The sequence below is a fragment of the Frankliniella occidentalis genome, unplaced genomic scaffold, assembly GCF_000697945.3.
Source record: "Frankliniella occidentalis isolate FOCC.00 unplaced genomic scaffold, Focc_3.1 Scaffold131, whole genome shotgun sequence".
Classification (NCBI taxonomy): Eukaryota; Metazoa; Arthropoda; class Insecta; order Thysanoptera; family Thripidae; genus Frankliniella; species Frankliniella occidentalis.
Window position 1 is genome coordinate 206,315 of NW_026267258.1, and position 19,706 is coordinate 226,020.

Genomic DNA, 19,706 nt, shown 5'->3' on the forward strand with positions numbered 1-19,706 from the left:
AATTCCAAAATATGCACATCCTTCAAACAAAAATTACATCAAAACGTACACTGGGGGAAATTTACTTTATTGCCTCCAAAATAGAATAAATTCTGGTTTTATTAAAAGAGAGAAAAATGGAGGAAGAAACTAACTGACGCAGTTAGAAAGTTAAACACTCATATCACTTAGACTGTTGACAGAGTACAATACCAGGTAGCTGATTAACCCTGGGCACTTTTGTAGTTGTACGCGGTGGGTGTTGCGCCATCTTCTGGCGATACTGTACCGCCGCATGCAGAGGCGTAAGGGGGGAGGGGGGGAATTGTATACCGTCGCTGACGATGGCGCCTTACCGAATGGGTGTCCAGGCGAATACGCGGCAGCTCGATGGGTTGCCTACGCACTGGCGTGCAGGCGCGAAAGGCGCAGAAGAAGGCGGACGTCCCTGTTTGTAACTTCACGATTGTAGCTACAGCCGGCAGTGCCCGCTGGTGCCATACGGGCGGAGAGAGTAGGCAAGCCCACGCGCATCGGCCCGTTCACCGAAAAAACTGGTACAGGGACTTCCCCTGCTTTCCCCCATCGAGAAAGGGTTCAAGACATTATCGATCGAGAACCGAACGTACTGCGACGCCATCTAACCTACGTTGTGATACTAACAAAGAAATAAGAAGGCTGTTCCCTCGAGCTAAGGGTATTTTCCCTACCGGTCCTCTATCAAAGTAGATATTCACTTTTTGAACGCATCTACAAAAATTTTCTCATGCCAATCGTATAGCCTCGCATAGAGCTAATCACGTATTATGAATTGCAAAGACGATATGTCTGCATATACTAGTCTCTTCACAGGGTACTCAGGGATAGGTTTGACGAATATGAATCTGAAATGTTTTTGAGAGAGTCGTCTGGTTATGGCAGCATAAAATTTTGTTTTGTGTTTTGAAATATTCAAAACCAAACACAGTTAATTGTTTGTTTGTTTATAAAATTTCAAAGGTACATGACTAAATGGACATCCACAATTTTTATTCATTAGCGCTCATTCTAAAAGGAAATGCTTGATGGGCAAATGTAACCTATTTCTTGTCAAATAAATTCTGTTCATTTTGTGGGTGTCCAAAGAAGATCTTCTACGACCATTGAGAATGCTCTCATACCCATGCTTATATTTTACTTAAGTTTTACTTGTATTTATATTTTGTATTTTGTTGATCAGTTCTTTCCACTTTGATTATAGAACTTGAGAAATGGAGCACGATTCTTCCTTTGCTCTCACCTTAGATGTTGGTTGTGTAGAGTACGAGTTCAATACTGAAGAGCAGCGCCTTGAAGGAATGTGTAGGGTATGTGCCTCCTCCGACACTGTGCTAATACCTGTTTTTGATTCTGCTGGGGAAAGCAAAGGCATTGTTGATCTTCTTAATAACCATCTACCTATTTTGGTAAGACATCTTAAGGATGATAAGACTGCACTTGTTTTGATGCACGATTGATACAAGACTGATTCTTATAGGTAACACCTACTGACCTCCTTCCTGTGACAGTATGCACAGCATGCCTTGAAACTCTGTCTTCAATTCATTCTTTAGTTGAAGTCTGTGTCCAAGCTAATGAAAAAATGCAACAAATGCTTCCAGGCAACATTGTTGGGATATCTCAGGTATGTCTCTAAGAGATCTAGTTGATGTACTGATATATAGATAATAAGCTCATATTATTTGTGGATCTACTGTTGATTGGCTGTCAGTTGATATGCCTGATAGTTGACAGACAGTCAATCGACAGTTTCATGTTATACTGAGGATGACAATGTTGTGATCTATCTCAATAGCTAAATAATTATGAAATGTCAGAAGTTCAAGACTGTGATCCATCCCTTGGCTTTGAATCTTCATTGGAGAAGTAAGTGGTAAAACTAATGATTTGATTATTGATATTTAACACTCTGTCACTGAATCTATTTGCTCTGTACAGAGAAGCAGACCAATTTACTGAACAGCCAGCTCAACAACCAGAGACTCTTAGGTTGATAGAGAGTGAGGCAGCAAATGAAGATGCTGAACAGTCAGCCAATAGTCAACCAAATAAAGATCATAAGTTGTATCGATGTCTGCACTGTGAAGTCACTGACAGTGATGCATATTCTCTTTTGCTTCACCAGATAAAGTCACACCCTGGTAAGAGAGAAACAGTTCTTTACATTATCTTAACAATTTGACAGACGATTGTACTGTTCTAATCTATGTGTTACTTTCAGACAAACTATTAAAATGTAGCAATTGTGATTTTGTATGTAGTGCTGATCAAACAAGCAAGTACAATGAGCATTTAAAATTTCATTCTGAGGCAAAGGATTCATTTGGTTTGCTAGAAACCAAAAACAAAGCCCAAAATGAGGACTACTTTCAGAAAAGGAATTCTATTGGAAAAGATGAACTAATTAAACTTAAAGAAAACAATCAACAACCTGAAAATACGTCCAGCCGGAAAAGAACTTATGATAAAAGGAACCTGAACAGTACTAAACAAACAGCCAAAAAAGAGGTATAGTGTCAACAAGAATTTTAATTGCACCATAATCTTGAACCTCTTTTTAAAAATTCCTCCTCAAAACTTTCCAGGCTCACTGGCGCTGTGGATTCTGTGGCATGAAGGCAAAATCCAAAGTTGGGTTAATTGATCATTGCAATCTCAGACATAAAGAACGTCTTGGATTGTCATTTCTAAACTCCGAGGCATTAGAGTGCACCAGATGTAAAGAAACTTTTGAAAGTGAATTATGGCTGAAAGACCACTTGTGCCACTCAGTTTTTCTCCCCAAGACTATTCCCACTCCTAAACAATTGTCATGTCTTACATGTCCTCAAGTATTTACAGAAGTGAAATTGTTTCGCGAGCACCTTTTGTCTCATACAAATTCTGTAAAATGTCATGTGTGTGGGGCTCACTTTAGATCTCAATCACATTTACAACCACATCTAGATAAACATAAAAATAAACAGACTTCTTTCCAATGCCCACACTGTCCAAGAAACTTCAAATTAAGGTATCTCTTGTTTGTGTATTCAAATTATTCAAATGTCTAATCTTTCATTTTTAAATGTTAAGTTGTGTTTTAATAAAACTATCTCCAGGTCTCGGATGAAAATTCATCTACGAACACATACTGGAGAGAGGCCATACATGTGTGTAAAATGTGGGAAACAATTTTCTACAGATAGTGGATTTAGATTGCATATGGCTGCACATGAAGGTATAAAGCCGTATGTATGTTCACTTTGCGGCCAGACTTTTAATAGGCCATCTAACTTGAGGCGCCATGAGAGTTTTTGTGGGGACACCAAGCTACAGTGCAAGTACGTAGTTAGTGTTTTAAAGTACCTTCCTTAACTGGAGCTAACTCCCTATCTTGAACTGGAAACTATTCATTGACTTTGACAAAATTTTGTTCAGAATCTGCAATGAGAAATTTTCGTCCAGAGAAGAAATGCATTGTCATAGAGCCATGCATAGTAAAGAAGAAAAAGATGCTGAACAAGCTCTCTTTGATAATGAAACTGTACGTTTTCCTCAGCTATATGTTAACTAATTAATGAGCAATTACAATGAAAGAAATTTTACTTTATTTATTTTCAGACTTCTAAGGTAGATAGATTTTCTTGCAAGGTCTGTGGTATGAAGTTTGATCGTGTAGTAGAGTTATCACAACATAGACAGGAGTCCCACACTGCAGTTGAGGTTGACGAAGCTAAGAAAGCTGGCCAAGTGGATGGTGGTGCGTTTGTTTGTTCAGAATGTGGAAAAGAGGTAAGTAAATGTTCTTTACTTCCTGCCAGGCTGTAGAGTAAGTCAAGTATGATTTTCTTTACTTTCATTTAAAAAAATTAAAATACAGGTTTACAGTAAGAAGAATTATGAGCGCCACATGCTGTTACACAGTGGCAATACGCAGTACCAGTGTAAAGAATGTGCAAACGTTTATTCAACAAAGTTTGCTCTCGAGTATCATATGTACACCCACACTGGTGAACGACCGTTCAAATGTGACCTTTGTCCTGAAGGATTCAAGACTAGAATTAGTTTAAAAATTCATCACATGAAGCATACTGGAGAGAAGCCATACAAATGCCGCGTTTGTTCCATGGGATTCATTACTGCTGCAAGTCTGCGTCTCCATCTGGTGACTCATTCAGATACGAGAATGTTTTCTTGTGATTACTGCCCTGCAACATTTAAACGGAAAAAAACCCTGGTGACCCATGTTCGCATTCATACAGGAGAGAAACCATATGAATGTAAATTCTGTGCAAGGCGTTTTACTCAAAAGGGTTCATGTTCTCAGCATGAAAAGACTCATTCAGAACCGAAAAATATGAGAATACCTGATGGTGTTGCAAATGACATGGAAGTCACAGTCATTAAAAATTGGAGGAATGAAGTGAGTGAGACTTTTCCTGAAGAGGATGCAAACAGAATCAATATTCTAGTTTCTCAAGGTGATGACAATGCATTGCAGTGTGAGGAAGTTCAACATATGGTGTTGATTCAACAAGATGTGGACTGTGTTATTGGCGAACCTGACCTATTGGTAAGAAGGTTATTAAACATTCAAAATTACAACCTAAGTCTTTTGGATGTATGTATGTCTCAAATTAGGCTGAAATTTGTTTCCTCATCTATAGACCCCACAAAATTTCACCTGTAAGATATTTCTTGTGCTTGTGGTCCTACAAATTTTGGTCTACTCTGTGACATCAATTTTAGTGTGTGATGGTTCTGCAATTTTTAATAATTTTCTTTCATTTGCAGGAAATAAGTGAAGACATTGTGCTCCAGAGTAATAAACACACCATAGTTATTGAGCAAGATGGTATGTTAGCAGATGCTCCAATGACAGGTTTGAAAGATGCAAATTCTGATCCGCAAATGCCAGTCCTAGACGAATAAACATGATTTTCTCAAAGCGATGAATTACAATTAATTGCCTCATCATCATATTACACATTTAATGGAAGCAATTGTCATATTTCTGACAATGTTATCAAGCTTGAATTATTGTAGCAAATTAAAGTTGAAACATCTTGAAAGTTATGGATTGCCAACAGGCATTTGACTGTATTAGAGAATAATATCTTTATATATTAGACTGCCAATGTGAAATAATCTATTCAACAAACAAATGCATAGTGTTTGTGTGAAGTACTTGGGGATGGTATAAAGAATTAAATTGAATAAATCTAAGTAAAGTTTATTTTTGTCTGAAGAGGGAAAAGCTTTAGACAGTGCAAAGGACATTCAACTTCTAAGGTAAAGTAAGACTATACCTAAGCTAGCTTTTAGCTGGCATATTGCACAAAAATTACATGTTGATAACCAATTATATATATCTGCTATTTCAAAATTATATTCTTTGATTTTCTTTAAATTGCATAAAAAAAAGTTGACTATGTACAAACACAAAAAAAAAGAAAAGAAAACAGTCAGTTGAAAAACACTACATTTATTTCACAGCTATGTAAAAAAACTAGTGGACAGTGAGTAACCTTTAACTTGTCAAGTACATCACTGTTTTTAGTGAATGTGGGGCAAATACTTACAATACTGTAAGTAGCAGAGATAAATTACATATTCCACTAATTATAACAGCAAGAGAAAAATTACAAATTCAAAAGGTAAACACTCACTTAATTGAGGACCCCATGTTCCATATTCACTCATAAATATGGCAGTCAGGGGTAGTCTACGGATTTAAAAAGGAAAGATGCAACACTGGGGAAGCATCTGCCATACAAGAAAGATTCTTGGAACATTCTTTTATATATCTTCTATAAAATAGATGAAAATTAAAATTATACAGCTATGACTCCACACTTTTACATTGACTACAACCCTAAACAATAACAATCATTAATTAAGATTAAGCATTGATCTTTGATTTGATAAATTTTACAATAAATCATGTAAACCACTACATCAATGAAAAAGTATACCACAAATCACTAAAAATGCACTATTAATGATTAACATCAGATAAACTGCACACACACACGCACACACATACACACTTATATAGGACTTTCCAGCAGAACTAAAAGGTATGTTACCGTCTATTAAGTTACCTTTTTAAGAGGTAACTTAAAAATTTTCAGTAAACAAAATTGAACACAAGTAACCTTCACGTCAAAATCATACATCATAGAGAAAAAAGGTGTCAATTATTAAAATTAAAGAAGTGTAATGTGAACAGAACTGTCGCCAATGCTTGGAATTAGATCACCAGACACTGCAACAGGTATGGGTGTTATGTTAGCTGATGGCAAACCCACCACTCCATTGCTGGATTTGGATGGTTCATCAAATGGTACATTGATCACAGTTGTTTTAATAGAATTCTGAGAGTTATCTGTGTCAATGAACATTTCTTCTTCCTCTCTTTCCTCATCATCAATACCATCTTCATCCTCATAAATTATGTACTCATCTTCATCGTCATCATCCTCTTCAAATTCTTCCTCTTCAAAATCCTCAAAGAGATCATGTTTCTCAGCTTTGGAGCTTGTTGATGCAGTCATTTCTTGAGAGTTCTCTGAATTATCTCCATGTCTCTGGGCTGTTAAGCCTTCACTCACATTTAAGAACACCTGTGTGCCTCCTCTGAAGTGCAACTTTTCATGTGCATCGCAAGCACCCTTCTGTATAAAGGTTCTTGAACAAACTTTGCACTTGTAACGTCGATCATTTGTGTGGATTCTTTCATGATTATGCTTTGTTGTCTCCCTTTTAAATGACATATTACAAAATCTACATTTAAAAGGTCTGACTTCTGAATGGACAAACCCGTGTTTCTGTAAACTTGAAGCCGACCGGAAAGCTTTGTTGCACTTGTTACATTTGTAAGGGAATTCACCTGTGTGCTGGCGCATGTGAACTTTTAGGTCTGTACTATTTTTGTATCCCTTATGACAGAAAGTACAAGGGAATGGTCTTTCTCCTGTGTGAGACAGCATGTGATAATTGAGACCAGTGGAAGTAGCATATCCTTTGGAACAGATTTTGCACACAAAAGGTTTCCCATCAATGTGGGAGGAACGGTGGGCATTGAATGTTCTTTTGCTGTTCAGAACTTTACCACAAATGTCACATTCAAGTTTAGGATTGATAAGCTTGGCAGCAATATCTCTCTCTTCATCTGTGTGCGAAGGCATGTGTCTAAGGACCTCTTCAACTGTATTGAATGGCATTTGACAAACCTTACATGAGAAGCTAGTGAGAGCCAAACGCTGTTTTTCATCCTCCCAAGTAGCACGCTCAACTTCATCTCTAGTGTGAAGTTTTCTGTGAGTAAACATTTCAGTAGCCTGTGAAAAGGAAAGAAAAACAGATAAACAATATTCTATGACACACAGCTTTTCTACCTTCTACAAGAATATCAACAATTGACTTCTTTATACGAAGCTGGTTTCATGGCTATTAAAAAGACATTACTTACCAAACCAAATGTTAGATTACAAACTCTGCAGCGATGCTTTCTTGATTGTTCTGTGGTGTGGGTCTTAATGTGGCGTTGCTGAATGCTTTGGCGGTTAAAGCGCTTTCCACAATATGGACACTCATAACGTCGAGCATTTTCATGGATTGTCATGTGTGCCTTGTAGTTTGCTAGGCGATTGAATCTCTTATTACAGACAGGACATGCAAATGGATTGTCTCCTGTATGTTTACGTAAGTGCTCAATCAGTGTTATTCTGGAAAGAAAACAAAATCAAGATAAAAATTGATTTAACATTAAGTTTGGCACTCCAGCAGCAGTCTAGATGTTTCTTAAGAGAAAAACAAAAACAAAGACACACCTCTTTTGACAAACTTTGTCACATAAATGACAGGCATATGCTGTAGACTTGTGAGCAGTGCTTCTGTGACTCCTCAGTTTATGCTTTGTGTCAAAAATCTTGTCACACTGATCACAAGTGAAGCTGGTTTGCTCAGTTGTATGGGAATTAATGTGTTCAATAAACTCTTTTTGATTTGCCATTTTCATATCACACTTTCCACATTGGAACAAATTGATGTTCTGTGCTCCAGGCTGATGGGTTGTCAAATGATGTTGGTATTCATTGTACCGATGAAAGATTTTCCCACAAACATTGCACTTGAAAGCATCAACTTCAGTTTTCTGGTGAGTAATTTTATGTTGGCATAAGCTTTCAATGTTTGTAAATGCACTTTGACATAAACTGCAATGGTAAAGGCCATCTGATGCAGGAGAGAAGTCAACATCCACAACTGCGTCATCCTGTCTACCCCTTCGCCGCGTAATTCTTGGTTGTTGCTCAACCACATCATCATCATCATCATCTCCATGAAAAGCCTTCATGTGATTCTTCAGAAGACCAGCATTGCTGAAACTTTCACTACATTTAGGACAACTAACCAACTTTCTATCATTCAAGTGCAACTTTTTGTGCTCAAGGAATTTAGGTAGAGATTTTCCACGCTTTCCACACACAAAGCACTTCCATGGAACATCACTAGCTGGAACCTCTGTAGTTGATGCTGAGGTGCCTGGAGCTGGTTCCGGCCAGAATGACTCTTCTTTAATGGTGATGGGAGTAGGTTTTGATTTGACTTGTGATGAACTTTCGACACCCTCATCATCTGCAAAAAGACAGGGTACAGGAAGGGCTTGGATCTTCTGGGATGTACCATTGATATTATCTTTCCCACTTGCTGCAGCAGTTACTCGTCGCCCAGAACTAACAGCAGTGCCTTTCTGCACAGGAGTAACATCCTCCTCATCCCCACTCCAATCGACAAGAATGCTATCAACGACACTCTTTGGACTAGCTTGTTGAGCAGCATTCTCTTCATCTGCAGTGTCAGATGGTATTTCTAAATGAATGGATTCCATCCCTGACTGTCCACCAGCCGGTCCTGATCCAGGTTGCACATCTTCCATATTCATGTCAAGATCAACAATGTGAAACTCTTCTGCCTGAGCACCAGTGAGCGGCTTGACATCACATGAGGCTTCATCCTGCTCATCCTCAGGCGCTTCTCCATGGATAGCTTCCAGGCCTCTTTCAATTTTTTCCCACTGCCCAGGTTTCATACGTGCTCTATAGGTATTACCAAACCTCTTTGCACTAGAAGGATCATCTGCAGGGATAGGAACCAAACCAGGCAGAGGCTTGCCAGGCTGAGGGATAAGTATTGGAGGCTGAGCTAATGGCTCTTGATTTGATGCTCCTACCGACTGAGGGGGCTCAGCTTCGAGGACAGGTGGGGCATCTTCAGAGTCAGTATTTGGTACAGAACGAGATTTAGCAGTAGATGCCATTTCTTTGGTTGATCGGGTTGTTGGCTTTGATGGCTCATGTGATGGTTTCTTAACCTTTTTTAATTGCTTGTCTTTAGCTGAAACCCTTGACGAAGTCCTGGTAGGTTGTACATGCTTCTGTGAGGGAAGTGGTTTTTCTACAGCAGTAATTGATGCTTCAGTAGATTTCACAGGTACTTCAATTGGTTCTAGAGGCAACTCAGTAGATGTTGTAGGTGACTCAGAAGATTTGGAAATCAGCTCATTAGATTTTTCAGAAATTTCAGTTGATTTTGAAGACATATCTCCAGGCTTTTCGGTTACTTCTGACACCACTACTGAGACAACTTTTTCTGTTCTGTCACATATGGGTGGTTGAGAAGTAGCTACTTCAAACTGAGTAGTTTTATCTTTCTGCAATTTTTCTGAGGGGCAGTTAAAATGCATACGAAGACGTTTGTCAATGCTAGTGCACTTCTCTACAAGCTTCTCACAAGCCATTAAAGTTACAACACAAGGATGACAGACTCCTGAAGGTAATGGCTCCTCTGCTCGTATCTGCAAATTAAGAATAAATTATTAGTGGGTAATGATAAATAATGCCACTTACTGACAGTTTTTTAAACTTCTTACTTTAATTGGGAGAATGTTATGAATTTTATGTGAGAGTTGTATAGTGAGCCCCTCAGGCCCAAAGACATTCAAAAGATTGTCATTCTTTGTTCCACATATACGGCACATTTTGGAAATATTGGCCACAAATTCTTCTAGATCTTTGTCTCTAGGTGCTGTCTCTTCTGTATGAGGATGCTTTGCAGGAGGCCTAAAACACAATAACAAATTACAGTGCAAAAACACAAACTAGATATTACTTTTAACTAAAAATACTGTACAGAAAAATTTCACTTACAACTCAGTGCTTGATGCTTTCCTCTTCAAATTTTTACTTTTACGCGCAGACCTCACAGATTGAGAAGGTGTGAGAGTTGTTTCATCTGATATCTGGGCATCTCCACTTCTCGTTGTTCTACGTTTACTCAAAGGAGTTTCCTCTTTACTGACAGGTGGTGATAAATCAGCTTTGCGTTTGCTTCTTCGAGATGCAGACTGATCTTCAGAATTATTTTCGGAGGACTTCTCATTAGTTTCAGAGCTACTATTCTCAGGAGCAAGTGTTTTAGATCTTCTTGAAATAAGACCAGAGGCGATTGCTTTTTCTGTCGCCTTTGATACTCTCTCACTTTGACGAGGTCTTGTAGGGGTTTCAGTAGCAGCCTTAGCTTTGTCTTTCTTTACAGGTTCCTGAGCCTGACTTGAAGTGGCATGATCTGCTTGTGATTTACGAGATCTGCTGCTTCGTAGGGCGACCTTGGTTTCAGAATTCGTCTTATTAGGGGTTGACATCTCCTCAGCTGATTGAGGTTTCTTCTCAGTAGCTTCATCTTTGGAAGACCCTCTTTTATCTTTTTCTTTAACAGAAGAATCCTTTGTAGAAGTAGAATTGGACCGTGTTCGATGGCTAGAAGCACCAGGCTGCTTGGAAGAGGCAGAACCTTTAGTGCTGTGCTGAACCTCAGTATGGGTTGAGCGCGACAGATCTTTAGATTCCAACTGCTTCTTGATTGAGTCCACTTTGGAAAGTCGCTCATCCTTAGGAGTATCTTGTTTAGCAGTTTTCGTTGAAACAGGTGTCTTTTCATCAGTATTGTTTTTACTGCTTTTGTGCTTTGGAGCATTGTGCGAGTGGACTGCAGCATGTTTTACAGCATCCCTGCCCCCAGTGGTCTGTCTTTCCTTCGATGGCTCAGCTTGACCTTTCTCAACTTTATTACCACCAATTACCTTGGAAACCTTTCCTTGATTCTTGTTCTTAGAGGACACAGCACTTTTTGATGATGTCTTCTCCCCTTGCTTGTTCTTGGCAGAAGATGTCTGCTTTGACTCTGTTATTGTTCTGTCTCCTTCAGTATTTTCAGTCTTTGTGGACTTTTCATGATTCAAATTAAGTGGTTCTGGTTCAGATTTGAGTTGTCTTGTAGATGCTTTAACATGCTCTTTACCTGATTCACTTAAGGCCACATCTTCAGCCACTGAGGTAGTAATGCCTGTCAGATTATCAGATTTTGATGTCTTAGAAGCAACTGAAATATTGGAATCTGTTAATTCATCAGAACGAGTAGTTGGGCCAACATTTGACTTATTTGTTTTTTCAGATTTCATCAATTTCTCTCCAGAGCTTGATGCAATACTCTTAGCAGCTGTAGGTAAGACACAATCGACTAATTGAACACTGGCAGTTTTTAATACTTGGTCCTTTTCTATGCGTGATACAGATGCACCAACTGAAACTTTCTCAACAGCCACCAAGGTACTACTTGCTTTCAGATTGTCACCTGTTTCTAACTTCTTTTCTGAAACCGAAAGGAGAGATTCTTCAGATGAAATGCGGTTTTCATTTGAAGATTTTGCTACATCTGAAGAATCGGCTTCTTGATCTGGTGCCTTGTTGCAGATGGTTTCAGATTCTGTTCCCTCTTCAGTAGTGTTGTTTTTTGATGCAGGCATTTTAATAATGATTCGAGTAGTCTTCTGCATGCTTCCAATTTGATCGTCACATTGAACACGTTCTTCTTCAGGAGACACGCCTAGAAACAAAAGTAAATCAAGTACAAAATTAGGATCAAATAGCAAATGCAGTTAAACAAAGTTGAAAACATATTACAATAACAAAATTAGAAACATTCTTACCAGTTTGATCAGCTGAGAATACTTCAGAGTTGTCATTTTCTTCCACAACAATCATCCCTTCACTAATGATATATGTCACACCACCTTCAGATTCCATTTCAGGGTCAGAACAGTCCTCTATTTCCACCTCTACTTCATCACCAATGTCATCACCATCCTCAAAATCTTCTTCGTCACCATCATCCTCTGTATCACCTTCACCCATATCATCACCATCTTCCACCATGTCGTTTTCCTCTTCCTCCTCCCCACCACCTAAAGTTCCATTTTCTGACCTATCTTCAGTTGACGTTTGATCGGTGTTGGCATTCTCTGGAAGCTGTCTTGTAGACATCTCAGATAGTTCAGCTTGAACTTCATTTACATTATCTACATTCAAAATTCCAGCACCTTCCTCACCATTTGCAGCACTCCTCTGACATTCATCAAGAGAAACTACACTAGTCCTTTCACTCACAGCTTCCTCTAGAGCACTGCCGTTGCCTTCAGAATCTGCTGCTATCTCTTTCGGAACAATGTTGTCAGATGGACTTTCAGTGTTTGATTTATAAACCACAGCAACAGCAGTATCATGAGAAATATGAGTACCACTGTTATCTTGCACAGTGGACTCTTGTTTGGGAATTTCAGAGGATTCAACTTGCTGAGAACTGCCATCTTGATGACTTTCATCAATTTCTAGGGTTTCACCCACTTCATGACTTTCATCAATTTCAAGATTTTCTTCAGCATCCTGACTTTCATCACCATCCTGGCTTTCATCAATTTCCATGGTTTCCTCACGATCTTGTCTTTCATCAATTTCCATTGTTTCGACAACATTATGCCTTTCATCGATTTCCATTCCTTCATTGGATCCCTGATCATAATCAACTGCTTCACGTTCAATGCCAACAACCTCTTCACTTTTAAGAACATCTTGACTGTCACCAGCACCTTGACTATCATCTTCTTCTTGACTAACATCACCTCTTTGAAGTCCAACCTCCTCTTGACTCGAATTACCTTCTTGAAACTCACCATCATCCTGAAACTCATCGCCTTCCTGGATTTCGTCACCTTCATGAACTTCTTCACTTTCAAGAACTTCCTCACCCTCATGAATTTCATCCTCTTCTTGAACTTCTTCCCCTTCTTGAATTTCTTCCCCTTCTTGAATTTCTTCCTCTTCTTGAATTTCTTCCCCTTCTTGAACTTCTTGACCTTCTGGAACTTCTTCCCCTTCTTGAACTTCTTCCCCTTCCTGAAATTCATCTCCTTCTTCAAATTCGCCTTCTTGATATTCATCTCCTTCATGAACTCCATCTCCTTCTTGAACTTCATCACCTTCTTGGACTTCGTCCCCTTCTTGAAATTCACCACCTTCTTGAAGTTCATCACCTTCCTGAAGTTCATCCTCACCTTGACTAACATCGCCTTCTTGAATTTCATAAACTAATTGAGTGTTGTCAATTGCTTCAGAATCGTTAATTTCTTGATCTTGCTCAACTTCTTGAGTTTCATTGATTTCTTGAGATGTGTCAGCCATGTGAATCTTAGCCATTTCTGAATTATCAACAACTCTCTGGCTTTCTTTGATATCCAGCATATCACTGACAATGTGACTCTCATCTGCGACTTGACTTTCATAAAATACTTCTTCACCTATTTCTTCAGTTTCAATCACCTCACCAGTTTTGTTTGTAAAGTCAGCCCGGCTAACTTCCCCACTTTGTTCAAAATCATCTGTTCCATCAGTGTCCCCAATTACCCCCATTTGAGTGACTTGCTGATTCAATTCCATCTCATTAGCTTCCCCAGCATGGTCAAGGATAGCTCCTTTCTCTTCATATTTCACATCTTGAATAGTTGAAATTTCATCTTGGGACGTTTCAGAACTTAAAATATACTTTTGCTCCGAAATTTCACCAGCAAATGAGGATGACTGTGGACTACCCAGTTCATTCCCAGAATCAATGATCCCACCCTGATTAGCCTCAGAGAATAAATAAGCTTCGGCATCTGCTGTGCTTGCAATCACTGAGACACCAACTCTGGCTGCGTCAGTCGAGGAACCATCCAGAACAGAAATAGTTTTACTTGAACTAACAGAATTACCCTCTAAATCATCCATTTTGTCACCAGAGACAGAGGTACTCTCAGAAAATGAAACATCTTGATAGTCGAGATCCTCACCAGGAACGGTTTCATCTTCATTTGCACTCATATCGTCTTTTGAAATCAAAGTTTTTTCACCAGACATATTAGTTGGGTCTTCTTTAATTTATTCATAAAATGGCAGCTCTAGTGCCTCCCGTATCCGGATTATGGATGCATAAGCAGTCTTCTGGGAAAAAAACAACAACAAAGATCTAGGTAATTTACACATGTCGTACCAAGATGATGAACAAAACTTAAATATAACTAGCAACTAATCAATATAATGCAATATTACACATACCATAGAGCAATGGGAATGCAATCTAGCCGTATTTCCATACGGATGTGAGACAGCATCACTTCATAACTTGAATAGATCATCCTCTCAATTGGATTGAAATTTATCTTCACCGAAATAACACTACAAGTAAAGAAAAAGAAAGTCTTGGATATTATAGGTTTAGATGATAGTTCCACTGAGCAGGGGCATATCTTGACATTAGTGAAATGTTGAATTTGGCAAAATGAAAGCAGTAGCATGAAGTGTAAAGGGAATGAATAGGGACCAGTTATGAATGACACTCTTCAAGCAATAGTAATACAGAAATAACCATATTAAATAACATTGCAGATTCCGCCCAATTTCAATGTAACGATTCAGGGTAAAAAGACAAACACAAGCAAATAAAACTTGTCGAAACGATAAATGGGAACCGAAGTATTTACATACAGACTGCGAATAATTACACATTTTGATTTTGGACTTTTGGAGCAGAGAGGTTATGCGGCTGACGGAGCCCCTTTGAAGCTGAGTTTATATAGCCTAAAGATACTTCCTGCGAGGTAAAGTAGAGTGGTCGACAAGAGTATATAACGTTCATGGTAAGAAAAAGACTAATTAAGAGCGCAAAAGAGATTAGCTCCTTCCACCTCACAAATCATGCCACAGGGAAATCTTTTCCACTCGGGGGCCCGGGGTCGCGAGCCAACACTGCGCTTCGGTAACGTTTCCCAGTGCTTACTTTTTATAAAGGGTCCATGGTGAAATTCTTTAAAATACACGAACTTGTTGGCTTTTTGTACACGCAACGATGAACACAACACTGTTAAACCATGTCAATCAAGACGGAAAATTAGATAAGTTGCCTCAATCCAGATCCATCGGTGTTGTTTAGATTTTCTGCACGGCGTACTGGACACTGACTGCAAGTAGCAGCACGGCGTCGTCGAAGCAGAAAGGAAAAGCTGATGACGCCACTGAATTGTGATGGAAAAGGGGAGCAAAAGGGTGAGCCAGCTGTAATATTTCAATTTCGAAATCATAAAGTAAATTGCGACGCTCTTTGGCTCATAAATTACTTTCAAGAGGCATCTAAAACCTTAAAAAAATACATTTTTAACTATTCTGATGAAGCTGATGCTGCTGAATTCGACGTTAGTAAAGGCGGAGCGTCTACTCGATATCATTTCGAGTCCTTCGGCCGAGCCGACAAACGCGAACGCGGCATTTGAAATTTGTGGCTTTATTTACTTTGGCTTCAAAGAACGGTATGATATTTATCCACAACCAGCTGGACTCTCTGCATTCGTTCAAATTTCATTATCTTCGTACCTTCTCCCGTATTTTAATTTTTCGTACAGAGTAATCTGGTCCAGTTTCTCAGACAGGTTCAGATAGGTTGTTTATTTTCCTAATTTGTATTTAAAGCATGTATAAACAAAGTCTGCTGTTTTTTAAATTAAATTTACGTGATATTTGCTCTCATACTTTTGAAGGGGATTTTGTGCTACTACTGTCTTATTTGACAGCAATTCCAATTCAATTTTTTCGTTGATAAGAACGACTTAATGTTTTCTTCTTGCTAGATTTTACCTAACGCTGTTTTATTTGACAAATTTTCTATTAAATGAAGATTTTATATGCTTTCATTTGCAGCTAAAATGACAACTGCAGTGACGCACACAGGAACAGTTCTACCTGGGCAAGATCTACACTGCTTTGTTTGTGATGTTGCTGTCTCAGGTCGTTACTATACTCTCGCAACATGCCGAACTCAAAGCACTAAAGTTAGATTAATTGAAAAGTTAGGTCAACTGGTTGGAGAAAGGTATTGTAACCCGGACATGATGTTATTTCTTTATTCAAATCTCTATTTTTATAATCTCTAAATTTATTTAGTGCTTTTATTAACATGAAACATTTTGTGTTTCTTTTCTCCAGGTATATGGTTGTTATATCAGAGGATGATATTATATGCCGGGGATGTGCAACTCTCATAAATACACTCGATCGCCTAGAAACTGAAATGGGATCAGTTCGTGGTGTTGTACTACGGTTCCTAGAAAAGAAGTATGCCCTTGAGGAGGGAGAGCTGGTTAACAGCAAGCCCACAGGTGCACCGGCTCCACCTCCCCAGATCACACCTTCAACAAATCCTAGTACGTGAATAGTATGCTTTAATCTTATTATTGTAAAAATAATCTTGTACACTCCACAAAAGTTCAGTATCTATATGTCCTAGTCACCTGTAAAGAAATCACTAACTTATTTTGTAAATTCTTTTGTCTTCTAAAATGTAGGTAAAGAGCAAAAATCTGATGTGGTAAGTTAATCTTTCTTTTGAATTATGTTACTCTTCAGTATTTTTTCCTGTAACTTCTATTAGGTAATTTTTCGAATGAAATTTTGCAGACTAAGAAACGGAAAACTATTAGCACCGATGGCGAAAGTGATGGTGAATGTAATTCTGGCGATGGGAAAAAGAATACAAAGTCAGACACATGGATGCAATGCAATAAGTGCAAGTACACAACTGACTACAATGCCTTCTTGGTTCATCATGTCAAACAACATTCAAAGAAGAAAGACCCTTCTCCTGCTGGACAGGAAGATTCTGTGGATAGTACACAAACTCTCAAGCGCTTCAAGTCTGAATCTGTGAACAGTACAGATGATATTCACGAAAATAGCAGTATGAAAATTAAAACATTGGATCCTGGTGATGCAGAAACTGTAGAAATGATTGCTGCAGAAATTAATGAGTATAATGAAGTAGCTCAAAATCATACTAATAGCAACAGTCCAATGGTGATAGCATCAGTATCACAAGCTGAAAATACAGATGGAACTACATCAATTGTTATGACACAAGGGGAAGATGGCCAGCTTACAGCCCTGACGGGAACTGAAAATCATGATACAGTAAGTTGTTACACATTCTTACATTTTTCAAAATGTGTAATTTTTTAATAATTGTCATTATTTTTTTTTCTAGATGACCATAGATGTTTCGGGCATGGTCATGCAGGGTGTGGATGGTGTAGAGGGTGAAGCTATGTGTGTTATGCCAATCACTGATGAAACCACTGGTGAACATATTGAAGCTGCTGAAGATGGAAATGTGTATGTTCATGTGGTAGATATGTCTGGAGAAGAGGTCGGTCAACTTCCCGCAGGATCAGTTGGAAATGTTGCCAGAGTTAATGATGACGGAACTGTAGAAATGGTGCAAGTCATGTGGGATCAGATGGTGACAGACAATGCAGATGGGGATCAAAGTCAAGAGTTTACTCTTGAATGAATGATAGTATAATAAAAATAAATTAAGCTCATCATAAATAAATTGTAGGTATTCAAAGTTATTACCAACAGAAGTTTAGGATAATGTGTGCTTGGCTGATATTTAAAAAATGTTATTTTTTTTACATGGATTGCTTAATGAGCAGCCAGTATGTAAGCATAACTATAATTTTCTTCAATGTAATTTCTATCTTTGAATCGTGAAAACAAGTAATGTGAAGTCCGGTTAGCTGTATGAATTTTTGCTTTGTATTGTTACAACATGTAAACTTCTGTACCGGATGTTTTTGTTTTTATTTAAATTTAAATTGTACGAGTCTTTGGTTTTACGGTAAACTTGATTTATAAATAGACTTTTATCCTCAGACTATGCGTACCACTATGCAACCATCTCTCTGCAATAATAAAAAATGACCTTAATTTATTACTCTCCACATGTAGTTTGTCAGTTCGATGAGGGAAGTCCCCACGCTCGCTCCCGAGAGGTTGACGCGCCGCCCGCGCCGGGCCTTCGGCCGGGCTGGGCCGGTCTGCTCGCAGCGCTCACAGTAAACACGCTCGCGCACTATCAGCTGTACATCTCAAAGTTCGAGACTTTCCACTCGGATGGTCGGCCCGTGGCGCGGCGAAGCGTGTTGGTGCTGCCATGCCCCGAGCAGCTCAACCTGCCTGCAGCGGCCGGATCAGTATCGGCTCCTCTGACTTTTATCCTAGAGGGAAAAAGGGTTGGCTCTGCTGGGGGAGGATCGAGTGGACTCAGGGGAGACTGTGTCGCACGGGGTTGTTGCTACCCCTTGCTGCCACCATCTGCCAAGTTCGATTTCTTACATTTTTCCGTGCAGGAACTGCTGAAAATGACGCGGTTGCCAACCAGGAATAGGAACGTGTTTTCCCATACAGAGTGTTGATTGAGAATGCCAGACCTGATTTCCTTTGTTTTGACGTTCTTATCGAGATGAATGCGACGACAAAAGACGGAGAGGTCCATCATGAGAGAGCGGGGGGAGGGGGGGGGGACAAGCGCGATGTTCGGCGAACACAGCCACCGGGACTCACGATATCGCACTGTATTCTGATTCCCGTGGGTGTATCGCAATTGCCGGAAAACTGGAAACTACAGCTGAATTATCGTTTCTCGAAAGCGTCTGCGGTGACTGATAGATTAAGGGCCACCCCGAGCAGGGACCGCGGACTCCACGCTGACGACGCCGCGGCTCGCGAAGGCTGACGTCGAGCGGGGCAGGGGCAGCTCCAGCCTCAGCTCCAGCTGCCGCCACGACGCCACGCCACACCGCGGAGATGAGCAGCTCCATTTACTCGTCTGTGTTGTCTCGCTTTACTGTCGGCTGGCCCGCCGGGCGGGGGCCAGTGGAGCCAGCGGCGGTGGCACAGTCAGGGTCTTTCACGAAAATGGGAAGAGAGACAGACAGCGAGGACTGCCCGGCGAGCTCGGGAGGTAGGCAAACCGCGAAGCCCCCCCTGGGGCGGGCAGCCGCGCAACCGCCCCCTCGCGTCCTTCAGCGAGCGTGCTCTCCGCGCGACCAGTGGCGTGCACGGCCGCGCCGCCGGACTTCCCCCCGGCGCCTCGGTGGCCAGGCGCGCGTGCAGGTGCGTGCCCGCCGCGCGCGCCTGCCGCAGGCCGCGGACGTGAGTCACTAGTCACGCCCGTGACGGCGGTGGCGGCAGCAGCAGCAGCAGCAGCAGCGGGACATGGGACAGGGGTCATCCACATCAGAACCAATCAAAGAGTTCAAGTGGGCGCCACCCGGCGCCACCTGACCTACGAGGTGAGCCGAGCCGAGCCGGGCGGGGCCGAGCTGAGCCGAGCCCGCGGGCTGGTGCCGAGCCGAGCCGGGGGCCGCGGGGGGCCCGGGGGACCGCTGCCCACGCCCTATTCCGCCCGGGCTGTCCGTCCCGCGGTCCGTCCCGTCCGGCAGGCCA

The 19,706-nt window shown here is 40.4% G+C and overlaps 3 protein-coding genes across 5 annotated transcripts; 2 read left to right on the forward strand and 1 right to left on the reverse strand.

Moving 5' to 3' along the window:
- The first annotated feature begins 828 nt into the window (after nt 1–828).
- LOC113206248 (zinc finger protein 569) lies at nt 829–4,945 on the forward strand. The gene is made up of 12 exons (XM_026422237.2): nt 829–978; nt 1,220–1,424; nt 1,496–1,642; nt 1,814–1,884; nt 1,957–2,159; nt 2,240–2,526; nt 2,604–3,028; nt 3,117–3,338; nt 3,436–3,541; nt 3,619–3,789; nt 3,878–4,570; nt 4,792–4,945. The coding sequence occupies exons 2-12, from the start codon at nt 1,230–1,232 to the stop codon at nt 4,927–4,929; spliced, it is 2,658 nt and encodes an 885-aa protein (XP_026278022.1). The 5' UTR covers nt 829–978; nt 1,220–1,229; the 3' UTR covers nt 4,930–4,945.
- Nucleotides 4,946–5,214: 269 nt separating this feature from the next.
- LOC113206247 (uncharacterized) lies at nt 5,215–15,374 on the reverse strand. 2 transcript variants are annotated; one of them, XM_052270637.1, is made up of 8 exons: nt 15,208–15,374; nt 14,487–14,606; nt 12,047–14,369; nt 10,209–11,943; nt 9,932–10,121; nt 7,833–9,856; nt 7,472–7,727; nt 5,215–7,340 (listed from the first exon to the last, which is right to left on the reverse strand). In XM_052270637.1, the coding sequence occupies exons 3-8, from the start codon at nt 14,286–14,288 to the stop codon at nt 6,207–6,209; spliced, it is 7,581 nt and encodes a 2,526-aa protein (XP_052126597.1). In that variant the 5' UTR covers nt 14,289–14,369; nt 14,487–14,606; nt 15,208–15,374; the 3' UTR covers nt 5,215–6,206. The 2 variants fall into 2 exon arrangements, with proteins under 2 accessions (XP_052126597.1, XP_026278021.1); XM_026422236.2 differs by having other exon boundaries at nt 12,047–14,372.
- On the forward strand, nt 15,361–18,199 carry LOC113206249 (uncharacterized). 2 transcript variants are annotated; one of them, XM_026422238.2, is made up of 6 exons: nt 15,361–15,473; nt 16,122–16,293; nt 16,407–16,624; nt 16,766–16,788; nt 16,878–17,387; nt 17,461–18,199. In XM_026422238.2, exons 1-6 carry the CDS (start codon nt 15,434–15,436, stop codon nt 17,764–17,766), a joined length of 1,269 nt encoding a protein of 422 aa, XP_026278023.1. In that variant the 5' UTR covers nt 15,361–15,433; the 3' UTR covers nt 17,767–18,199. The 2 variants fall into 2 exon arrangements, with proteins under 2 accessions (XP_026278023.1, XP_026278024.1); XM_026422239.2 differs by lacking the exon at nt 15,361–15,473 and adding an exon at nt 15,588–15,733.
- Nucleotides 18,200–19,706: the final 1,507 nt, after the last annotated feature.

What these genes read in the sequence shown, in the direction of transcription:
- LOC113206248 (XM_026422237.2), top strand. Translation starts at nt 1,230, where the DNA reads ATGGAGCACGATTCTTCCTTTGCTCTCACCTTAGATGTTGGTTGTGTA. An exon ending in TTTGAATCTTCATTGGAGAA is followed by an intron (nt 1,885 to 1,956) that starts GTAAGTGGTAAA and finishes TGCTCTGTACAG; the next exon opens with AGAAGCAGACCAATTTACTG. An exon ending in AACAAACAGCCAAAAAAGAG is followed by an intron (nt 2,527 to 2,603) that starts GTATAGTGTCAA and finishes AAAACTTTCCAG; the next exon opens with GCTCACTGGCGCTGTGGATT.
- LOC113206249 (XM_026422238.2), top strand. Translation starts at nt 15,434, where the DNA reads ATGACGCCACTGAATTGTGATGGAAAAGGGGAGCAAAAGG. An exon ending in AAGAGCAAAAATCTGATGTG is followed by an intron (nt 16,789 to 16,877) that starts GTAAGTTAATCT and finishes GAAATTTTGCAG; the next exon opens with ACTAAGAAACGGAAAACTAT. An exon ending in GAACTGAAAATCATGATACA is followed by an intron (nt 17,388 to 17,460) that starts GTAAGTTGTTAC and finishes TTTTTTTTCTAG; the next exon opens with ATGACCATAGATGTTTCGGG.
- LOC113206247 (XM_052270637.1), bottom strand. Translation starts at nt 14,288, where the DNA reads ATGTCTGGTGAAAAAACTTTGATTTCAAAAGACGATATGAGTGCAAAT. An exon ending in ATTCTCAGCTGATCAAACTG is followed by an intron (nt 11,944 to 12,046) that starts GTAAGAATGTTT and finishes TTTTGTTTCTAG; the next exon opens with GCGTGTCTCCTGAAGAAGAA. An exon ending in ATAACATTCTCCCAATTAAA is followed by an intron (nt 9,857 to 9,931) that starts GTAAGAAGTTTA and finishes CTTAATTTGCAG; the next exon opens with ATACGAGCAGAGGAGCCATT.